This window comes from Saccopteryx leptura, chromosome 2, assembly GCF_036850995.1.
Source record: "Saccopteryx leptura isolate mSacLep1 chromosome 2, mSacLep1_pri_phased_curated, whole genome shotgun sequence".
NCBI classification, from domain to species: domain Eukaryota; kingdom Metazoa; phylum Chordata; class Mammalia; order Chiroptera; family Emballonuridae; genus Saccopteryx; species Saccopteryx leptura.
In genome coordinates, this window is record NC_089504.1 from 7,058,414 (window position 1) to 7,067,544 (window position 9,131).

General features: G+C 55.6%; 1 protein-coding gene across 1 annotated transcript in view; it reads right to left on the minus strand.

Annotated features, from left to right (window-relative positions):
- Positions 1-5,912, minus strand: part of DOLPP1 (dolichyldiphosphatase 1) — a 10,154-nt gene extending 4,242 nt beyond the window's left edge. The window contains exons 1-6 of the mRNA XM_066366943.1: positions 5,786-5,912; positions 1,904-2,004; positions 1,633-1,717; positions 1,441-1,540; positions 1,118-1,216; positions 111-239 (exon numbers count right to left, since the gene is read on the minus strand). Of these exons, the coding sequence (XP_066223040.1) occupies positions 111-239; positions 1,118-1,216; positions 1,441-1,540; positions 1,633-1,717; positions 1,904-2,004; positions 5,786-5,861 (590 nt within the window). The 5' untranslated portion in view covers positions 5,862-5,912. The remainder of the gene's footprint in view (positions 1-110; positions 240-1,117; positions 1,217-1,440; positions 1,541-1,632; positions 1,718-1,903; positions 2,005-5,785) is intronic.
- Positions 5,913-9,131: the final 3,219 nt, after the last annotated feature.

Genomic DNA, 9,131 nt, shown 5'->3' on the forward strand with positions numbered 1-9,131 from the left:
AGATAGGAACTCCTGGGTCCTCCCACTGGTGGCCCCTCCCCCAAGAGGGGGCAGGGACTTGGGTGCCTGGGAAGGTGGAAGGAGCAGCAACAGGGGCAGGAAGCAGTTACCAGGATGCTATCCTGGGGAACAGAGGGGTGAGGACCTCCTGCGTAAAGGCGAACCAAGCGATGGCCATGAGGCTTCCAGCGATGCCCCCATAGAGCACTTGGCTCCAGGTGTGATATAGCAGGTAGACCCTGGGCCAAGGACAAAGGGAAGTCCATGAGAGCCAGCCACCAACAGGGCTGCACCATCCCCCATGCCCAGGTCCTAGCTTCTCAGGGACCTGTGCACATACACAGGGGGACACACAAGGTCGGTCCGAACTCCTGTGGACACAAAGCCTCAGCTCTCCTTCCAGAAGCAGGCAGGGGGTTGGACCCCGACAGCCGCTCTACCAACCTGAACTGAAGAGATGGCTCAGCTGAGACTTGCCTCCGTTCTCTCTAGCCCTTGAAATCTGAGTTTGTCTGCAAAGGGCTCCCCCAGGATGCTGGGAACAGATGGCTGATGTGTGGCTGTGTGGCAGTGTCCCCAGAACCCTGGGCTTGGCTATGAGGAGAGACCAAGAACGGAGCTAGAAGGTCAGTGGAGCCCTGACCCTGTAAAACAAGGTGCCTGGGCCTGACAAGGCGGTGGCACAGTGGATAGAGCGTCGGACTGGGACAAGGAGGACCCAGGTTCAGACCCCGAGGTCGCCAGCTTGAGCGCGGGCTCATCTAGTTTGAGCAAAGCTCACCAGCTTGGACCCAAGGTCGCTGGCTCGAGCAAGGGGTTACTCGGTCTGCTGTAGACCCCTGGTCAAGGCACATATGAGAAATCAATCAATGAACCACTAAGGTGCCGCAACAAATAATTGATGCTTCTTATCTCTCTCCCTTCTTGTCTGTCTGTCCCTCTCTCTGACTCTCCCTGTCTCTGTCACAAAAACAAAAAAACACAACAAGGTGCCTGGGAGCCTTTCCTGCCCCGCCCCACAGGCTGTGGGACTCAGGTCCACAGTGAGGTCCAAAAGGGGCCAAGAATTCAGCAAGACCCACTGGGCAAGGGGAGGGGGTTCTCCCTCCCTCGATACCTGCTGTAGGAGACGAGAAAGGCCGCAGTGAGGAGACCCAGGGAGAGCACGTGTCTCCACAGCAAGTCCAGGAACCTGGCGTTGTTCGTTTGGTGCATTCTGGGAAGAGAGGCCTGTCAGATGGCCTCAGCCCAGGAGGGAGGCCTCCCCAACAGCTCCCGGCCCCATCCACAGGCTCCCAGCGCACCTTCTGCCCTGGCTGTAGCTCCTCCCACCCCCAGAAGAGGCCAAGCCCCGAGGGCTGTCCAGAGGACTCACAGTGAGTCTCTGGCAGAGCCTGGCCTGGACCAGTTCTGGGCCACTCTAGCCAGGGAGAAGCTCACCTTAAATACAGGAAAAGGAAGGAATAGACGGAGAAAAACCACATGAACTGGGAATGACTGGAGGGCATCCCGTACTTGGTGCCCACTGCCGCGTGGGGGTCTGGCGGGGAGAGAAGAGGACATGAAAGGAGGATGCAGGCCTCCCAGTAATGTCTCGACAGGGACCCCAAATCCCCACAGCCTGGGCCCTACCTCCACAGGGCCGTGGCTCCTGGATGACGTGTTTGATTAGCCAGTTGACTCCCTCGTTCAGTGCCAGGCCCCCGAGGAATGAGATCTGCCAGGAAAATGTGTGCTCAGCTGGGCCTCTGGGCCTCCAAGTGAACCTCTCATCCCAACTGGTGAACAACTGGGACCCGGCCGGGAGGTCCCACCCACCTCGAGAAAGGTGGAGGCACGGAAGGGGATCAAGTGGTGCAACCCCCTCCCTGGGGCGGGAGGGGCCCGGAGGGGACTCACTCACCGTGTGCAGCTCCCGCTTAAATATGATGAGGGTCACGAAACCGACAATGACAAATAGTGGGCTGAGGCTCAGGTAGGCAAGGACGTGGCCAGAGAGATCACCTGGGCGAGACCGGAAGAGCAGGAGGGGGACAGAGCATGAGTATCAGAAGAGAGACCAGCCCCTGCAAGTTAGGTAGAACCTGGGCCAGAAAGGAGGTCCTAGCAGGGCCCGAGTGCAGGGCCAGGCAGCTTTGCATGTCTCCGTCAAAACGAGCGGGATCCAGACTAAAGTCCGAATCTCTGGCCCAGACCAGATAGGACAGTCACCACCCTGCCAAGTCAGGGATTGGACCCCAGCTTGGCTTGACCCCAGAGGCTGGGCCGTGTATCAGGGGCAGCCCACAGGAACATGGGTGCCTCCGGAACACGGTGCTGTGCTGAGACCACTCCAGCTGAGCCCTGGGCCTCCAGGGGAACCTGGTACTCTCTGGCCACACACAGACTCCCACGGGACCAAGGCCAAGGGTGGGGGAAGCCTGTGATGCCCAGTATGGACACCAGTTGTAGTAACAGCCTCTCACTGCCTCTCTATTGGCAAGAGAGGGGCCACCTATTGACTACCTGCCTTTCACCGTCCTAACAAGCAGGGAAAGAGGCCATGTAGGGACTGCCAGCCCCTTTGGAGAGATGAGGACACCACAGCCAAGGGATGAGAGCCACCAGAGCTGATGTCAGCTCCAAAGACCACCTTCAACATCCCAGACCGGGCAGCTATGTGGTGCTCTGAGGTCAGAGGGCATGGGTCAGTTCCTGTGCCAGCATTTGCTGGCTGCATAACCTCAGGCAAAGACTCTACCTCCCTGGGCCTCAGCTCTCTCATCTGTGAAACAGAAAACTAGTACCCACTTCCAATGGCTGAGTGAGCTTGAATGAGACGGGATCTGTGTGGTACCCAGCTCGGTTCCTGGCACCCAGGACACTTCCATGCTGAGGCCTCTGCTCACCCAGAGATTGGGAGAACCCAGCATGGGAAATGGCCCACGCACCACCTTGGTCTCACACAGGCAGTAGGGAAGATGAGCCCAGACTAGGCTGAAGAGATGGGCACACACCTGGCCTCACCCATACCTACCCCAGGGTAGGGTTGGCTTGGAACTGGCCTGAGAGAACAGGCCATCAACCTTGGCTCAAGTGCTAGTGCTGCCACAGGCCAGCTGGGTGACACTCGGTAAGGCCCTTCCCTTTTCTGGGCCTCTGTCTCCTCACCCACACAATGGCCTGGCCCTATCCATTCCTGAGATTCTGGGTCTCTCAGCTGCCCAGCTGATGCCCAGGGCACCTGGCTGTGAGGACAGGGAGTAGCTGGTGCCCTCAAACCTTTGGCCATCTCCATGGCCGGCCCCACACCCAATGCTACCTGGGACCTTCCTGCCGATACTGCGTGCCTCTGGCCTCGCCACTCTGCTTCAAGCCCCTCTGTGGCTCCCTCTGCCCCTAGGATAAGTCCCACGTCAGCACAGCTCACCGGGCAGTCCTATCCCCGCTCCCCTCCACCCTCTGCTCCAGTTCCAAGGACTGCACTCTAGTTCCCTGAACACACCGTGCTCTGTCCTATTTCTGGACCTTTGCACACACTGTTTCCCCCACTTGGGATGCTGCCTGGGTTAACTCAATATAATTAAGTACCCACAACAGCGGCAAAAAAGACACATTCCTGCAATTGCAGAGCTTTCAGAATGGTGGGGGAATATGTATCCGGACATCATTCGTGTGCTTGTTAGAGTAGTTATCTGGCTATGTCTGTCTCTCCCTCTACATGTCTCATAAAAACAGGGACAGGGTCTCTTTACACAGCACTCAATCCCCAAGCCCAGTACAGAGCCTGGCACTTACCTAGGCTTAAAATAATGGCAAAGGAGGCCCTGACCAGTTGGCTCAGTGGTAGAGCGTCGGCCTGGCGTGCGGAAATCCTAGGTTTGATTCCCGGCCAGGGCACACAGAAGAGGCGCCCATCTGCTTATCCACCCCTCCCCCTCTCCTTCCTCTCTGTCTCTCTCTTCCCCTTCCGCAGCCGAGGCTCCACTGGAGCAAAAGATGGCCCAGGCGCTGGGGATGGTTCTGTGGCCTCTGCCCCAGGCGCTAGAGTGGCTCTGGTCGCAACAGCGACGCCCTGGATGGGCAGAGCATCACCCCCTGGTGGACGTGCCGGGTGGATCCCGGTCGGGTGCATGCGGGAGTCTGTCTAACTGCCTCCCTGTTTCCAGCTTCAGAAAAATACACACACACACACACACACACACACACACACACAAATGGCAAAGGAATGGAGATGAATAAAGGAAAAGGAGGCAAGGATCAATGTAATGAAGGGTACGAAGAAGAGAAGGGGGCCACAGAAGAGTTAGCAGGGGGCTAAAGGTCATGGAATGCCCCAGGCTCAGCCAGATCCCTCCTCCAGGGATCCACAGTCCCTACAAAGGGTCCTGCATCAGAGCCTATATCATACTGTTCACAACTGCCAGGTTCCTTCTCACTTGTGAGATTGTGAGCACTTGGTGAAGCTACTCCAAGGCTGGGAGAAGTCATGAAGGTGCTGAGGCCTTAGCCAGGTCCCTTCCTTTCTCCAGGCTTCGGGTTCCTTACTGTAAAGTGGACTTTTTCATCGTCCAGGACTGCAGGGACTTAGCCTGTTCACTATTCAAAACCCAGAGCTAGCCTACGGCCTGGCATCAGGAGACACTCAATGTGTACTGACTGAATGAATGGATGGCTAGATGGTGGGCAGACAGGCTGCTAGGGCCCAGCACTTGGCAGGGCCACCCTGCCCCCAGTATAACACCCAGAGTCAAAGTTCTCTGGCAGCCAGCCCTGAGGCCTCAGCAGGGCCAGGTTCTTACACATCTGCCCAAAAGAGCAACATATGAGCAGGTCCTGCCTGGGACAACGAGGACTCAATGAGGAACTCAGGGGATACTCACCAATGCTACCTGCGGGAGGGTCGGAGTGGGGGACACTACTTGAGAAGGTCCTGGGAAGACGGGATGATATAAACTGTTTTTTACTGACTGCTTCCTATGCACCAGGCACTGCACTCAGCATTTCTCACACCACCCCTAGAAAGGGGGCACTGTGATTGGTCTCACTTTAGAGATGAATGAAGTGGGGCACAAACAGGTGAAGGAAGTCACCTGCACAAGGCCTAAGCCTGAACTTGAGCCAGACACCTTTGACCCCAAGGCCCAAGCTCTTCACCACTCTACTAGACCGCCTCCAGAACGGTAGCTCAACGACCTCCCGGCTGGGAAACCCTGTGCTTCCAGAGATGAGTCTAATGGGAGGCTCCAGAAGCGAAGCTCCCAGGGGCTGCGTGCCCCTCACGGGCTCCCCTCTGTTGGGGAGCAGCACCCTGCTCAGGGCGTGGCACACCAGAAGTCCTCAGACAACGCTGCCTGGCCTCCTGCGCCCTTCCAGCCACGGGGACTTCTTTCTCTCACAGACAGCGCAAATGCACTGTACGAAGGAAACAAGCATTCCCTGCACGCCGAAGCGGGAGTCCGGCCTCTCTGGCTCCGGGGAAGGCGGGCCCAGGTCCAGACCAGTGACCCTTCTACGCCTCACACAGACCCCCTCGCTGTTATAGCCCACCCGCGCCCCGGGACCGGGGGAAGAGCCCCAGCAGCGCAGCCGCAGAGTACGCGAGCGAGCCTCACAATTTCGCCCAGCTCATCGCAGCACCACCGCGCCTGCGCGGCGCGCGCGCCGGCTGAGCCCCTCCATGGCTCACTGACAGTTCCCACCCGGATACCCTGGCGTCCCCTCCGCGGGCTCGCGCGAGACGGAGCGCCCGGGGCTGAGGGGCCGGCCCCAGGAAGGCGTCCTTGGAGCCGGGGCTGCCTTTTACCTGCAGGATATTCGACGTGGGTGAGGGCGACTGGCCGCCATGAAGCAGGGAGCGAGCACTGTCCGTCCGCTGCCATCTTACCCGGAGACCGGGCTTCGCCGAGCAGCCAATGGGGTGTCAGGGGGGCGGTGGTCCTGACCTATCACGCCGGGGAAGTGCCGCGCATCCAATCGGAGGCCGATAAAGGTAGCGGCACAGCCATTTAGCGTTCAGGCTGTAGGGCTGGCCCGAGCGGCGAATCGGAGAGCGGGGCCCCTAGGAGCTTTGGAGCCGGCCGAGCCAGCGTCCAATCCAGGCTGAGCGCAGATAGGTTTCTGGCCAATCTGGGGAGAGGAGGGTTCCAGCTCAGAACAGAGAGCAAAACAGCCAATAAGAAGGTAAAGCCGACTCGCGGTGTGGGCAGGGCGGGCCAATCAGGCCCTAGCTTGGGGGGCGTGTTGAACTTTGGTGGGAGCTTTGGTTTGGCTGGGGCCAGCGCCGAGTGAACGCTTCCCGGGTACCGGAGCCCGCCCAGAGTCAGAGGGACGTGGACGTCCGTCAGAGAGCATCCTTGAATTGGGAAGGCAACCTTGGCACCATGGGGTCTGGGTCCACCCACTTTTAGTTATGAGTAAACTGAGGCCAGAGACCTAGAGGGCACTATTTTTTTTAAGTGATGTTAAGAGCAGAAGCTTAATTGACGTTAAGAAAGGCTCCTTCCTTCTTTCAATTAACAAAGATTTATTGATTCAGTCACATTTATGCTGTTGAATGAGGCATCTTGGGAGCATTTTAAACAAGAAGTCGGTTTTCTATCTGCACCTAAGTTTTCACAAAACATTCCTTTCAGGAACCAACAAGCCCTGAATAAACAGCCACACCTTCCCACCCACCTTGCCCTCTCCTACCCCCACTCTCTCAGGCTAAGATAAATTACTCACAGTCCAGAGTGCTTGACCCCCCTTGTCTCCTAGCCTTTGCACATTCTGTTCCTCTGCCTGGAATACATCAATCCTCCTGCACCACTTTGCCTAGCCAAGTCTGGCTCAAATGCCAGCTTTCACTTAGAAGTTTTGGTGGCCAAGTCAGGAGTCTCCACTGGGCCCCTCTGTTACCTCAGCACTGACCACACTGGACTGTAAGTAGTTCCTTGTCTATCTCCCCCAATGAGCAACCGTCCTCTGACTTCATGCTCACCAAGATCAGCTTGTAGAAAAATGCAGATTCCTGGGTTCCACTCGGGTCTGGATACAGGGACATACAGGAACCTTGGGGTCTGCATTCTTATGTGGCATTCTGATACAAGTGGTTCCAGCTATACCTGGAGAAACCCAGGGTACCATGAAGACAGGGCCTATTATACATTTGAGCCTGGCCCAGACCAGACCTAGAACAAGAGCCTGATCAATGAGAAGTGAAAATAAACCAGGGAATCCCACTTCCCAGAATGTCTAGTTCTGCAAGATGGACAGGACCACAGGAGTCAGGGCCATGGGCTCGGCTGAGATGGCTGGAGTGACTCAGAGTCCACCAGAGAGCCAGGAGAGCCTAATGGCCCCCTCAGCCGTCTTCAGCTCCCCACCTGCCCCAGCCAGGGCCTGTCTGGGTTAGCTGTCCCCATTTCAATGTCATCTGCACTCAGCTACCTCAGGCACTGCCATTATTAGCTTTTGAGAAGCAGGAGGTATGAGGAGAGTGGGCCACATTTCCCAGACTAGTTCCCTGGAGCAGGGCAGCCATCCCAGGTCTGGCTGAATTGGCCCTCCCTGATTTGTGGCCATTTCACTGATGAGCAAATAAGCCCCTGAACCCCAAGCCTGTCTGATTCCAGAGTCCTCTTGCCTCAAGGGGAGCATTTCACGGAAGTATGAAGATGAACTATAGAAAGAGAGGGAGTTATCCAGCCTGACCTGTGGTGGCGCAGTAGATAGAGCACCAACCTGAACACTGAGGTTTATGATTCAAAGCCCTGCGCTTGCCCGGTCAAGGCACATATGAGAAGCAAGTACTAGCTGATGCTTCCTGGCCCTTTCTGTCTCTCTCCTCTCTAAAATAAATAAACAAAATCTTTTAATAATATAAAATGTCACAACTTAAGTGGAACAAGGAATTGATGCTTCTTCTCTTTCCTCCCACTTCCTCTCTCAAATCAATGGAAAAATTAAAAACAAATAACCTATTTGCCAGCAGTGGAGGTGACGATATCAGCTCACATCTCTAAAGTCATCAGTAGAGGGAGAGTCAAGCATTCTCCAACTTAGGTGGTTGATTGTAAAAAAACACACTTTCAGAACCCCAGCAGGTATTAAAAGGATGATTGATACATTTTTTAGATGTGACTTATGGTATTTTGCTCATGCCACAGAACTACCTTATTTTTAAAACTGATATTTAGAAAGAGAAAAAGAGAAACACTGACCTGCTGTTCCACTCATTTGATTCTTGTATATGCCTTGACAGGATCAAACCCACAACCCTGGCATATAGGGAGGACACTCTAACCGAGCTCCGGGCAAGAGCTACCTAATTTTTAAGACCTGCTTGTTCAGGTGTTTAGCATGAAGTAAATGTCTGAAACTTTCTCCAAAATATTTTTCTTTGTTTTTTGACAGAGGCAGAGAGGGACAGACAGGAAGGGAGAGAGAGGAGAAGCATCAGTTCTTTGTTGTGGCATCTTAGTTGTTCATTGATTGCTTTCTCGTGTGCCTTGATGGGGGGGGGGGGCTACAGCAGAGCAAGTGACCCCTTGCTCAAGCCAACAACCTTTGGACTCAAGCCAGCAAACATGAGGTCATGTCTATGATCCCACACTCAGGCCAGTGACCCCACACTCAAGCTGGCGACCTCGGGGTCTCAAACCTGGGTCCTCTGTGTCTGATGCTCTATCCACTGCCTCACCACCTGGTCAGGCTCCAAAAAAATTTTTAAGAGGTGGCAGGTGCTCTCCTTCCCAGGAGCATGCCCATGCCTTTCCCTTCCCCCAACCCTTCCCACAGGTGAACATCTCCTAAATCTAAGGGTCCTCAAAGCCTTGCAGCCAGGGGAGCAGTGGGCACAGCAGCTCGGCTAACCCCCTAAACTGTCTCCAAGTCCCCCTTTTCTCCGCTCGTTTCTTTCCCCTAAGGTTTCTAGAGAGCCAACGCAGCCCCGCCTAGGCTCTCCTATTGCTTTTTACTCTAGGCCCTTCCTTGTTTCACTGTCCCAGCTTTAATAAACTTACTCTCAAAAATAAAAGAAAATAAAGTGTCAAAATATTCATTACTGGCCCTGGCCGGTTGGCTCAGCGGTAGAGCGTCGGCCCGGCGTGCAGGAGTGTCCCGGGTTCGATTCCCGGCCAGGGCACACAGGAGAGGCACCCATTTGCTTC